Genomic DNA, 14,340 nt, shown 5'->3' with positions numbered 1-14,340 from the left:
TGTTCCAGACACTGTGAGATGCAATTACTGTGCATTTAAACCACACATTATCTTTTTTTACTTGCTCTCTCAGATTAGTTAAAAGTGCGCAACTGATCTGACTCTGTCTTTGACAACACAGACATCACACATGGAAAGCTGCGAAGCCACAGGGACTCTCGGCCTTGCGACACAAACAAAATGGCAGACGCCCACATTAGGAACGCTACAAGCCAAACAGAGCTAGAGCCAGCCTTTTCACAGTTTCTCTCTCCTTTCAATAATACAACGGCTATTGAACGTGGACGGTCTCCACATGCATGCATGCCGAACACTCACAAAAGTCCCCCATGACTACATAACACGTTATTCATGTTATTGAATGTGAACCGTTGCCGACCATGCCAGTGCAACAGCTTCCAATCGAGGACTGTGTCTTGGTAGGGCGGAGTGCTATTATATGAATAACCCACTGCGTTCTGAGGGGGTGTGTTGTTCGCAGTAGTGCACAAAGTACTCAACCCTTGAGTCAAAATATATTCCTGGTCAATTTTTATTTTACTCTCTTAAGTACTGTACCTATGTACAATTTTGAAGTATTTTTACTTTACTTGAGTATTTCCAATTTCCAGTACTTTTACTTCTACTCCACTACATCTCAGAGGCAGATATTGTGCTTTTACTCCACTATAATTATTTGAAAACTTGAGTTACTTTGTAGATTTTTATTATTACTACAAAACATGCGTTAACCACTTCAGCCCTATATTTCGACCATTTGAAAATAGCCGATCTACACCTCACAATGCGTCGCTTTTACTTGGAACACAGTATTTCTATATTGCAGTATTGATACTTTTACCTAAGTAAAAAATGTTAGGACTTTTTCCACCACTGCATTTCACTACAAGTAAAAATTTCTCAATCAAATGTGTGCTTGAGTTTCTTTTTAATATCAATTCCGAGAAACGCAGGGAGTCAAAAGTACAGTAGTTGCCTTTGAAATGTAGGTGAGTGAAAGTCCTGAGCTTTCAAAACATAAACAAATAAGCTACTCAAGTAAGATACGGATACTCAAAAAAATGTACAGTACAGTACTCATGTAAATGTACTTCATCACTATCCACCACTGGTTGTTCGTTGAGTGTCTGTTAGACAACACTTGTGCCTTCGATCTGAACCACATGGAGAGGTTCAGATCGAGCTCAAATTAGGGGAAATGAAAGATGAAAGATTGGCGTGGCGAGGCGACTGTGGGCGCAGAGCTGCCTACCCCCCCCCACCCCCCACCCCATGCACTGCATAGACACAGTCCTCATTCTGAACTGTCATGGGAGAGCCAGTGTCACAGAAGCCATAATCCTTGAATGCATTACCTTGATCCTCAAACTTGGCGTTGCCACGAGAGAAAGGGAGGTGGAGTGAGGTGGCTGGCCGAGTAAATACAGATGCTAAACCACGCGCTGCCTGCCGTGCTGAATGCAGATAGTGCTGTTAAGGTACCGGGCGACAGAAATACTCCGCCGCGCTTAACAAAAGTGGTACAGTATCGGATCTCGTTTTTCATGAACAGAAGCCCCAATCTTATCTCCCCTGGAGGGACACCAAGACCTTGGGTCAGTGGAGAGGAAACGACAGGAGCACATTAATCACAATCAGCGCGTCTGCCTTGACTAAGCACACACTTCACCTAGGAATATTGGGTCCAAATGACTGACTGAACAGCGATCCGCTCCTTTTGCAGGAAAACGGCCCCAGCAGCCCCAGCCCGCTCATCAAACAATCCAAGGAAGGCAATATTTCTCTAAACGAGCTCTGCTTCTCAGCCATTAGTCCCGCCGTTCCTCTTTCATCGAAGGCCCCTAATAGGCTGCTTCTTGGGACAGGTGCCCTGCAAATTGCTTCCCCTAAATGATAAACGATCGAGGGGGAGGCTCACCCTAGTAGGGCTCCTCAGATTGAAGCCTAGTGTCGAAACTCTCGTAGGAGTTTGAGACGTGGCGGCGAGATAATGATAACGGTGGCGTTCCATTTAATGAGGTCAAAAATGTCCTCCACACTTTGCGTTGCCAGCGTGCATAAAACTCAGCCTCGTACCATTGACTAAATGGCCATCATGTGCAGTCGTGTCCATGCATTAAGTAAGTTTAATTGCCATGTATACTGTAAATCCAAGGAGGTGTGTTTGTCGTGTGTTTCTGGGAGGTCTATCTGAAAAAGCATGTTGCTCATAGGCCTGGGCTCAAGGTCACCCAGCAAGTAGCTACAGGTACCATCTTTGGCCCATGTATGAGACTTGTGCAAAACAAGATGGCCCAAACTTAGTCCTCCTTCTGTATATTGTATGTGCTCGTGTGTATGCATTCTTTATGGATACACAGAGAGAGAGAGAGAGAGAGAGAGAGAGAGAGAGAGAGAGAGAGAGAGAGAGAGAGAGAGAGAGAGAAATAACAGGCTCCCTATTCATTTAAAACTCTCAAGTTTCCGATTACTACACCTGCAACAGACAGGCTACTACTGCGGAAAGTCCATGCTTCAACGTCCAAAATCACATAGGGAAACCTCAAACCTCAACCGGGAGGCTGGTTGCAAGGCACAGCACTGTAGTTATTACAGATTTACAAACTTTTCAAGCATTCAGGCGCATGCTTTAGAGGCATCGCCAAGTCGGATATCGAATATGAGGAATGTGAGGATCTATATTGCATTGTGTCCCCCGGACTGGGAAAGTCAGTACTTAGTTGTTCATTTGCTCAACCGTTTTCGAAGTTGTTTGCCAAGTTTTAAGCTGACAGCGCAAATACAGCTTCCCTAGTTGCAGGGACAGCATTTTCAGACAAGAACAAATGGCCGAAATGTTGTCACCAATCCCTCAGAATAACATCAAGACCTTCAAGATCCATCTGAAAAATGGTTTCTTGATGGAGCGCTGTCAAAAACATGATTAGAACCAGTTTTTTAGACAAACTCTCAAACAAACAACTTGATTAAACATCCCCATGATACTCAAGGCTCCGAATGGCCTACTTAACACAAGGTTCCTTTGATAAATGACCATAGCCCTGAATCTCTACTGTGAATTCTATATACCCTAGATATATGCCTCTGTAAGGATATACAGTTTGTATATGTGTGTGTTTACTCCATTTGTTGCAAATGTACATTAGTTCCCTGGGTAGAGGACGTGTAGTCCTTCACTGTCTAATTTCTCCATCAAGAAATACTTATTAACACTACAAAATACCAAGTGTTGATTTTACCAACAGAGGGTAAAAATGTACCCGTACTGATCCAAATGTACACTATCAGAGCTAAATTGATGCTCAAGATTTGCAGTGCAGTTATCACTACCAATTGACAACCAGTCTTTCATCTTTGTATCGTGTTAGTTTTGCTGGTTTCTCAAGCTCTTCGGTTCTTGAGGTTGTGAGAAAGCATTTATTTTTTCACTTTGTTGTTTTGGAATATATTTGCAAATATTACTATTTTTGATTGTTGTTCAGTATGTCTAACTGGTTGTGGTGGGTGTGCTTCAGATGAAAAAAGTTGTTCAGTTAATTGTAACCTACTTTAATCACTGACAGTAAGATGATATGTGGTTCCATTCTATTTTATTGTGATTGTATATGTCTTTGTTTGGTAACCAGTGATTGGTAATTAGGTTCACAGTGTTGCACGTGTTACATGCAGGTTACTTTAAAAAAGTAGCCTGCGATTTTTATTGAAATTGAGCCTTTCGTCATGTAAGAATATTGTGAATCCATACTAGCCTCCTGGCCTAGCCTCTCTGTCCCTGTCTCTGCTCAATGGACAGCAGTGAGCAATCAATATCCATAGAGCTCTGGCTCAGTGTGCACAAAACGTACGTTTTTGTCATCCTTTAAGTGGTGGTTTAAATAAAGAAGGACATACATACTGAGAATGAGAAGTGATTATTACGTTCATTATGTCGAGAAATCCCAGATGTATGTGTTTACTGCTGGATTTTCCACAGCTGATAATTGTTTGCTTCTCCAACCCGTCATCTAAATAGAAATGCATCTGTGGCCTGTAGACTAAGCACCGGTTCTCTTAAAGGGAAAGGGAATGTACACTCCGATTGGTTTATTTAATGTAACACCTATAACACACTCATGAATAATCTAGACTAGAGGCTTAATACCACCCAATAGTGCCGTGCGCCTGGCTGCCGCCACCACTTTCATCTTCATCACCATTCCTTGTGATGAGGTCATTTCTATAGCAATGCCCTGAAGAAGACTGTCCCGTTGAAACATTATCTATTTAAAATAAATAACGTTTTGCATTGAGGCTATACGAGCGCGTGTGACTGCTTTTCCTGGGCTACTCAAGTGAAGTCTAAAGCAAACAGGTAATGGGAGGCATTTTATTCAAGACTTAATAGCGCTCGGGTCATCACGGCCAGTCATCACCAGAAGGAAAGATGTTGACACGTCCAACCTCCACTCTCACCCTCTATCAAGGCTTCGGGCTAGAAATATATGTGTGGCTTGTCATATATATAGGCTCAGAAATAGATGGTAGGACTTTGAAAGTGTTACAGCTGATGTCAGATATAAATGATGTGTTTGGGCGCATTTGATGCCTTCCACTCCGGATATGGTGACGGCGGTGCTTGTGCTAGTGCACACATGCCTATGTGCGCACGTGTTTGCTCCGCAGCGAGAGAGGGGTATTTGACTTGTCCTTGGGCTAACAATCAGCGGATAATGAGTGGCTGCCACATCAGCTCTTATTAGTCTGTGCCTGCCAGGGCCCCAAGGGAGACCGAGATGCCTCATTCTTGAATGATAGAAATAACTTGGCAACAGAGGCGGCCTCACACAGACAAAGAGAGAGAGAGACTGCAGCCTCAATGGCAGATCTCTGCTGTGTGAGATATGTGTGATGAGGCCACTTCATTTGTTATTAGGACTTGTCTTGTCTTGTCTTTTCGTTTCTCTTTTCCTTTTTTTGCCTGTTTTGTTTGCTGTAGGGAGTTAAAAGTGCCTTAAGCTTGTTTTCAGTTTGTTTTACCTTTCAATCTCAACCTTCTCTGCCTGAACCAAACCTTCTGATGCGCGTGTCAGTTCAAAACGTGAGGTTGGAATCGATCAGCATTTGGTTAACAAAGTCCTGTCAACATTAGTTAAAGCAGGAATGTCATCAAAGTCCAGTCAATGTCTGTGTAATCTGAAGTGCGTCGGCATCTCCTCTGCACCCTTTGAGATCCACCACCGAGTTGCCATTCATTTGCTTCAGATGTTCGTTCAACCGTTGTGTTTGCGGGTTTCTCTGAGCAAGGTCTGGATAAGGGTTGTTTGTGAACATCCATCAAAGGACGGTCTGGGACAGGAATGACCTAACCTGACTCTGTAGGCATTGGCCGAAATGTCAGCCATTATTTGACTTTCATGACGACATCGGTGTCTGCAAAATATGCAGCCAATGTTTCCCGATTAGTTCCGTCACAATACAAGGTTTTATACCCCACCAAAAATAAATAACAGAAAAAAAGAAAAAGAAGCCCAGCCCACACCAACATCTGTTGATCTAATGCTTTCCATTCCGATCCGACTATGTCATTTTTTTTCTTTTTACCTTGACATTGATTGTGAACTTTGATCATTTTAACCAATGAAAATCAGCCTGTCCATTTTTAAATTAGTTTGCCAACAGTCAGACGGTTGTACAAGACACACGCAGGCTTGCATCAAGTTGCATGCGTGTGTGTGCGAAGCGCGCACACACACACACACACACACACACACACACACACACACACACACACACACACACACACACACACACACACACACACACACACACACACACACACACACACACACACACACACACACAAACAAAAGCCTGATTACAATAAGTCTACCGTGAGTACCCAGAGTAATACATACGGCCCCATTGTTGTGGGTTTTTAATGGGTGACTGTATTTCCTGGACATGGCTGTAAGAAAATATGGCACTTTATGAATGTAATGCTATAGCAGAGCGTTGTAGTGAGGAGCATAGAGTAAAAGTGCTGAGGATGCAACATCACAGATGAATTCCACCAAAAGCCCCTGAGTGCTGCTGGCACCTGGAGATTTCCGGTGTGCGAAATCCAGCAAGTGTAGCAACTTTGTGGGCAGCGTTTTCCCTGTAATACATCACTCTATTCACCAGGAGCTATTTCTGGTATGATGCAACAAGTGAATGCAGAGAAGATTTCTGAAGTCATGGGAGCTGTTAAGTCACCACTAAAGTCACCGTGGCACTCAGCTCAACCACTTAAACCTGTACTTTGTTGTAAGACAAATAGCGAAAATTGCTGATCTACAAGCTCACACAACGCGGCATGAGCTTGCTTGTGCTATTTGTGCTATTTTTTTAAAACTGTGCTAGTTCTTATTTTTTATTGTGCTAGAAATGGTTTCATATATAATGACAATTCCCAAAATAGGGACACCAGGGTGAAAGTGGTTATGGCTTAGCACTTTGCCCTGCTGGAAACACACTCACATCTACTCTCAAACTTGAATGTAAATTCTATGCTATTTTGTTACCATATTGAAAAAAGCGACACAATAAAAATACTTGAAATATGATTGCAGTGGGCAGAATAGAAGAAAAAAATAAGTCTCTTCTGTTATAACCTTTGGGTTAATACTTCACTGTCTGTATTTGGCCCCGAACCAATTGTAAGCTTCTTATAAGAGGCATGCAGCCAATTGCCCCAGATGAGGCTGTCACAAGCATTTTTGTTTGTGGCTTGCAACTAGGCCTGGCTGGATATCAAATTAATGAGGGATATTCTACATTGAAAGCCAACTATTTTCACTGTCTGGCTGGAAATGATTGTTATAGTTCAAGTAATCATCGCAACCTCCGCAAGTAACGGTATCTGCGTATATGTGACAGGCCCGTCAAAGCCCGCACATCCCCGTAGTGTCTGATTTAGCAATTCCCAAACACATGCTGTTCCAATAAAATGCTACTGTCGACATCATTAGTGCTGTGGGCACACAATGGTGAACCGCTTTAACATGCAGACCATGGAAGCATTCACAGGCAAATACTGCGGGTTGATACCAATCGCTTCCTAGTTGTGGATATATAGACGACGGGCCTTGCTTGAGGCATGGCAGTGTTCCAGTCTGTGCTCCCTGAATGCACCTGTCACTTCTCAAGGCGGCATGTGTCTTCGCGACATGGCCTTTCTCAAGAATGCAACGCATGTGGCAATAACATCTGCTGTCTGATAATGTATGCCGGTCGCGTGACGTCCGTGTCGCCTACGCTGCACCCTTTGGCATTTGCAATGGGACACACGTGAAATGTAGAGAAGCAACAGTTTACAGCCAGTGTTGCCAGATTCTGTGAGAGAAACAAGCAACCAGGGTCTAGGAAAACCAGCCCAAAAGAAGCGACTATGGGCCACGTGAGCACTTTGACATATACATCAGCTATTTGAAAATAGCAGATCTACAAGCTCACAACGCGTCGCGATGCGACGCGTTGTGAGCTTGTAGATCGGCTATTTTCAAATAAAATCTTGCGGGGAAACTATAATAAGCAGATCTGGCAACCCTGGTTACAGCAGTGATCTGGGTGGGAGAAAGGGAGGGAGGGAAGGGCGACAATGGCAGCGGGCTAAACCTCAACGAATCCACTGCCGTATTGTTTGTTGTTTGCCCGTGGGCGGGGACGACACGTTTGCGTACAAGTCTATTCATTTTGTGGTGTTGTAGATAAAGGCTGAACCGATATTCGACAGGTCCTTAAAGGCGGCCACCAGAGGGACTCCCTGCCGGCGAGAGTAATGAGAGCCGAGGTGTCCCAGCTGAGGAAGCAGACAGTGATTTGTCGGAGCGGCGGCGGCGAGCCTCGGGTGGGGTTGGCGTTCGCCCCCGTCTGCTCCCAATTAGAAAATGAATGAGTGGGTAGCTTCTCTGGGGCCATGGTGAGTGTGTGTGTGTGTGTGTGTGTGTGTGTGTGTGTGTGTGTGTGTGGGGGGGGGGGGGGGGGTCCCTTTGAACTATGGCATGACACATGAAAGGAAAACCCCAGCTTGCTCTTTCGCTGTGCAGTCCCCTCACTCACTCACTCTAGCCCTGTCAGCTGAAAGGTACATTTTGCTTTTTACGTTACAGTGGCTCACTGTGGGCTTTCCCAACGAATCCATACATGTATCTGTGGACTTGTGTCTATCAGAGGAAAACTGAGTGAATTCATAGGTTAGGCAGCTGCAAATCTCCCAGGTGCCTTTTAAGCTAATTGTTAAGACAAGCCGGGAGGAAGGCACCGTTTACGCCTGCCGGCCGGCCTCCCTGGATATTCAATAACGACGAACTAGCTAAACTCTGAAGAGAATTGTACATGTGAATAGGCTCGGGTACATTTGAACTGTGAGCCATTGGGAATAACAGTGATTAGTTGACTTAAGTTGAGTGGAATATACACTTTGTCTTTGGAAATGCCCCCCCATCCCCATTTACTTTCCTTCACACTATGAATAGGGATGGGAATCAAGAACCGTGATCGTTAACAGAATCAGAAACACTAACTCAGAAAACACAACGTCATATTGGGATTCCTTTTATCAATGGGTTAGGGTTATTCTGCAGCAGTGGTATCTCACATGGTACAATATTTATCAACAGAGGCAAAAAGACACTACTCAAATTCCATTGACCCCTCATAACTTAACACCACCAAATAAGGAGGAAAAAAGATTAAAATCTTAAGGGGCTTATATTGTTCTATTTTAGGAAATTGCTCATTCCAAAAATCTATATCACAGACTTTTTTTTCAAGTGATCAGATGGTATTTGGGTATTCAGACATCCATCCATCCACATTGGTTGCTGTGGTAACAACATAACGAGAACATTGGCTTGCATACAGGACTTTCAAACTATTTAAGAACTAAACAAACAACTGTTTTTTGTTTTTGATAATGCTGCTACTCTGATTCTTGGTTATTTTTGCCTTTTTTTTGCCTTCTTTCTTTTTTTGCTATTCTCCCTGTTGTATAGGTTTACTATTGTTACTATTATTGCTGCTACAATGAATGAAAACTAATTGTAGTCTCATGCACCCATACCAGTAATAATAGAGACCTTGAACCTTGAACCTGGGCTTGAGTAATGATTAAGAGCTGCCAGTGAGAACAAAGCTTACAGTAGGCAATGACCCCAATTTATATTTCCCTCTGTCGACCGTTCACATGCTGAAAATAGCAGATATACAAGCTCACAACGTGCTGCAGATGCAATGTGTTGTGAACTTTAACGTTGGCTATTTTGGGCGCACAACAAAGTAGCACGAAGGATCATAAATTAGGCAATACAAGGAAAGAGAAGTGCTATAGAAGTGAGGTGGAGTATGAAGAGTTACGGTAATATTTCAGTCTGCATAGTCAGGAACACTCCCCTTACTGCAGATTTAAACAGATAAAAAATAGAAAAAACAGGACACACAGGTTCTTGCAGGCATTGATAATAAGCTGGTTATACTGGCACACGCATAGCTTTACCCTTGTTGACAGCCTAGCAACAGACCTACTGTAAATGGAACAGCCTCATCATGCAACACAAACGTTTGCTTCGATCATTTCAGTAACGAAGAAGACTTTACGATAGACATGGAACCTGAGAACCAAAAGGGTAAGTGTATAAAATGTAACAAAAAGTAAAAGAGGGCAACAAAAAATATACTGCAATTTTAAAGCTCAGAATGTGGTCGTAGCCTACACTACCTACGGTATGCACCTTGATGTGTCGATCAAATCTGTCAGTAAGAACTAAACATTGCCATAACATTTGTACATTAATCACTAAATTATAGAAATAATTTCACATTACTGAACTGTATAATGTAGAATTATACTGTGTTTGAACTGATTATACTAGAAACAAAATAAGAGACTGATTGGAATCTGAAACTAGGCATAAAGTAGGCCTGGCCGCAAATGTTAAAACTGGTTTAATCTTTGAAAAGTAATGATCTTCATTTTGGATATATCCTGCTACCACCAGCATATCTACATAATCATGTTGGAAATCATGTTGGACTTCTGAAAAAGTATTTTGGCAGCATAGTAAAATGGTGTTTTTTTTTTTAAATCTAAGCGCAGTGTCTCTGTATGTGTTTCTGTCTGTAGCCCTTTCAGACCTCAGGATCGTTCTCCTGGGATCGCAAACCCGATCCCGATGGACCGCTAGCCTCATTTTGGGGCGAGAAGAATTAAAACCCAGCACAGGGATTGCTCACTGCAAATGTACACGTGGACAAATAAGAGGTAGAAATGTTGATTTGGTTGAAACACCTGCCTGGTACAGGGCTTACAAACCATGTGACACGACACAGGTCACCAAGATGGAGATCATGCTCAGTGTGTCCCACTGCCGCCCTGGACCTCATGCCTTCATCCTGGTTGTCCAGGCGGACATGCCGTTCACAGAGGCATCCAGGAGATCGGTGGAGGAACATATGAACCTTCTCGGAGAGAGAGTGTGGAATCATACGATTGTGCTGTTCGGCGACACAGGCTGGCTCTGTAGTATTGATCAGCACATTGCGAGAGGGGGAAAGGCTCTGCATTGGCTGGTAGAAAAATGCAAACACAGGTTCACCGACTTTAAAAGTGACAGCGGCTTTTCGGACGACGAGGCAGCAGAATTAATGAAGGAAATTGACAAGATGTTAGAGCGAAACGGTGGCGGCCATTTTGAAATCGACGATGGATTGGTGAGAGGCCTCATCTGTGAGAGGAAGGCCATCAAGGTGAAGGTGGGGGAGAGGCAACAGAGAAGGATGGATGAACAAAAGAAACGAAACCTCTCCAGAGGTAGGTTTTGAGGTTTTGACTAGGGGTGCAACAGTTAAAGGTAGGGTAAGTGATTTGCGTTGGTTAAAATAATTGTTAAATACCTCTATATTCTGATAGTACTCATTGCTATAGAGTGTTTGTTCAGTAAAAGGAGTCTCCTTGTCTCTCCAGCTCTTTATAAAACAGAAAATGCATTTTCGTTTCAGTTTCATTTCCAATTTTATCTAATCAGGATAGAGAACTCAATCAGGATATAGATTAAACAAGTGAAATTGGAAGTGATGACACTAAGAAATGAGCAGGCAAAATTGGAACTGGAACACTATACAAATTAAGCTTAAAAATGGGTACTTTCTCCTGATTGGCTGAGATTTTGACACCTACCGAAAAATGTATTTTCTGTTTATTAAAGCGCTGGAGAGACAGGGAGACATCTGTTACTGAAAAAACACTCTATAGCAATGATTACTATCAGAATATAGTATTTTAACCTTTTAACAAAATACTTTTTGTTTTAACCAAAAAATATCACTTACCCTACCTTTAATCAAACTAAATTATGAGAAATAATGTATATGAATAAAATAATCAATTTTGGGGGGAAATTAAGAAATGAACAACTTCACAACCCATCACGTCATTACATGTTCTGACACCGTTGTACGACAAAGTACTAAATACGTATGTTTTTGTCATCTCAGAAAAAAATAATATCATAATGAAAACTACAAGTTTTGCATGGTTTTGACAAAATGTTCATTCAATTCTTAGGAAAGCCTGTAAGCAACATGTTAAACATTGTGTTGCTGGGATGGGTCCTTTCCAAAAAGAGCATCCTCCGCAACACCATCTTCAACAACTTGGGAGTTGAAGAACAAACAATCAAGTGTTTGAAGGAACCAGGAAGAGTCGGTAATCAGAAGATCACGGTTGTGGACACGCCAGGATGGTGGAAGTTCTTTCCGGCCAAGTACACTTCAGACTCGGTCAAGGCTGAAATTAGGAGAGCTGTGAGTCTGTGTTCTCCACATCCTCATGCGTTCCTTCTGATGATACCGACTGCCACGGCATTCACTGAAGAACAGCGAAGGAACACAGAGGACAACATGAGGCTGTTAGGGGAACAGGTCTGGGAACACACCATTGTGGTTTTCACCGATGCTCAGTGGCTGGGACAGTACACCATTGAAGAGCACATTGAGAGCGAAGGAGAGTCTCTCAGGTGGCTCGTTGAAAAGTGTAACCACAGATACTTTGCCTTTGACAACTTGACACAAGACCAGGAGTCTGAGATCAGTGATCTGATTGAACTGATCAGTGACACGGTTGCAGAACCTGGCCACCCTCCCTTTGATCCGAGCACAGCGTTCCCACCTCCAGAGGATATCCCACCTCCAGGGGACAGCAAGACCCAAACAGACCACGGTGAAGATGCACTGCTCAAAGACCTGCTCAGTGTTCTCTGGAAGAACTGGAAATGGGACGCTCAAGAGTGGCGAGCCATGATGAACCGAATATTCAAAAGAACCGTGCAGCCCGCGTTCAACGCAAATAAGAGTATGGACCGTATGACATCATGTATGTATTATATTTGTAATGATTTGGTGAAATAAGCCAAGCCATTTTGCCAAAAAATATAATTAATATACAATATATTCTATATTGCAATTTTCACACTGTTGTGTTTTCTAGTTTCAACAACAGAGTCAAGTCCAGGAGAGGAGTTCCAGACACAGGATTCACTCGAGGAAGAAGAGCTTGAAACAGGAGGGCTGAGTTTACCACAGCTGATGGAACATTCACTGAAGACATACTTCAGAAAGGACAAAGGAGCATTTGGTGAGCTTATTAATTATTTTAAACTCTAAATAGGTGTGACTGTGTTAACTTGAACTAACACTAAGCTTTGATTAATTGATTGATTGATTAATCCAACATATTAATTCTGTGCAATTCCTTATTCAAAAGTTTCTTACAACCGCCATTCTAATTGTTAGACTTGCTTGCGGAACTGGACCGCACCAATGAGTTAAAGGCAGAATGGAAGCAGCTGTTTGAGAGAGAGTGGAGCCGGCGTGAAGTGAGACTGACAGAGGATGTGAAGAACACTCTGATGAGTATCCAGTCCACAGGACAAGGTAACAAGTCGACTTTCCTGTCTAAAGACACATGATATCCTTCACTCGACATGGTGCATTAGTGACTAATAACTGATAAATATTATTTCATTGTCATCATGTACACATCTAACCACAGATTGCAGGTCAGAGCCAGGAGATGCCGAGTACACAGCCTCTTGGCAGAAGGTCCTCGCTTGGATCAGAGAGAATCAGCCAGTCCTGGAGACTCTGCAGTCTGCTCAACAACGAAGAGCAGAGGGGAGGCCGAGATGGAGAACAATTAGCGAGTAGCCATGGTCTACATACTGGACATTTACCATGTCAAGTCATGCTAATGCGTTTTAACAACTTAAGCTATCTTACAACCTTAATGTGCCGTAGGACGAATATCAGAAATAGTCGACCTGCAAGGTAAACCTTTATTAATTCTTTGACTGCCAGATCAATAGTGTAATAGTGTGCCACTGCTGCCAGCAAAAACAGTGATGTTATTGTACCTTTGAAAAATCATGGAATATTCTCTGTGACCGCCGTCCTCACGGACATCGGCTCATTGCACGCACGCGGGTGTTGTAGTAATAAAAGAGCTATGGCCGTTTCTATGAGGCTTGTTTTGCTGTAAAAGCAGGAGGAACGAGATCTAGCAGAGATATGGCCATTTCACTCGTGCAAACTTTAGATGCCAATCAGGATGGAATTTGAGAAATCGGACAGATCTGTGTTGATCACATGACTATAATGTGTATCACGGTTTGCGATTTGCACACACACACACACACACACACACACACACACACACACACACACGCGCACACACGCACACACGCACGCACACACGCACGCACGCACGCACACACACACACACACACACACACAGACGGAATCCGTTGTTGTCTCAGCCACACCTTCGGCCTGGCAAAGACAACAACTGATTTAGAAGGCATTTTGTGGAATCGACCTCAGGTCTTAATGGGTTAATGCCCCAAAAACTCGGAACGTGGAACAGGAGCCACCAGGATGTCGTCACTAGAAGGGAAGGAGAGAAGCTCAGTCTCGTGTGCGTTTGAGCTTGAGGTGGCTGGAATAGAGCCAGGCATAAAGTGTGATGTGCTCCTCAACCTGTGTGGCAGAGGGAGGGGAGGAGAACAACAGTTGTGTCATCATCAGCCTAATAGCGCTCGCGCCAGCAGCGACTTAGTCAGTATGTATTGCCATGTGTGTAGCTGTCACCAGCACCTGTGTTCCCTGTCGCTTAGAGCCAGCTTGCGGGGGTGTGGCTTACATAGTTTTAAGGAAGTGGACTGCTGGAGAGCAATTGCAGCTTGTTTGGGAAGCTATCAATGTATCACTTAGTACAACACCTTTTTAGCACATTCTATATACATAAAATAAACATATTATTTAACCCCC

General features: G+C 43.2%; 1 protein-coding gene across 2 annotated transcripts; it reads left to right on the top strand.

The window, feature by feature from the left end:
* The first annotated feature begins 9,524 nt into the window (after positions 1-9,524).
* LOC311064164 (GTPase IMAP family member 8-like) lies at positions 9,525-13,603 on the top strand. 2 transcript variants are annotated; one of them, XM_084083956.1, is made up of 6 exons: positions 9,525-9,644; positions 10,142-10,828; positions 11,582-12,367; positions 12,503-12,649; positions 12,808-12,948; positions 13,067-13,603. In XM_084083956.1, exons 1-6 carry the CDS (start codon positions 9,623-9,625, stop codon positions 13,219-13,221), a joined length of 1,938 nt encoding a protein of 645 aa, XP_083940082.1. In that variant the 5' UTR covers positions 9,525-9,622; the 3' UTR covers positions 13,222-13,603. The 2 variants fall into 2 exon arrangements, with proteins under 2 accessions (XP_083940082.1, XP_083940081.1); XM_084083955.1 differs by having other exon boundaries at positions 11,582-12,388.
* The last annotated feature ends 737 nt before the right edge of the window (positions 13,604-14,340 follow it).

The sequence above is a fragment of the Gymnoscopelus microlampas genome (genome assembly GCF_963454915.1).
Source record: "Gymnoscopelus microlampas genome assembly, chromosome: 17".
Taxonomy (NCBI): Eukaryota; Metazoa; Chordata; class Actinopteri; order Myctophiformes; family Myctophidae; genus Gymnoscopelus; species Gymnoscopelus microlampas.
The sequence above is the reverse complement of the archived record's forward strand: the minus strand, read 5'-3'. Positions and strand labels throughout refer to the sequence as shown.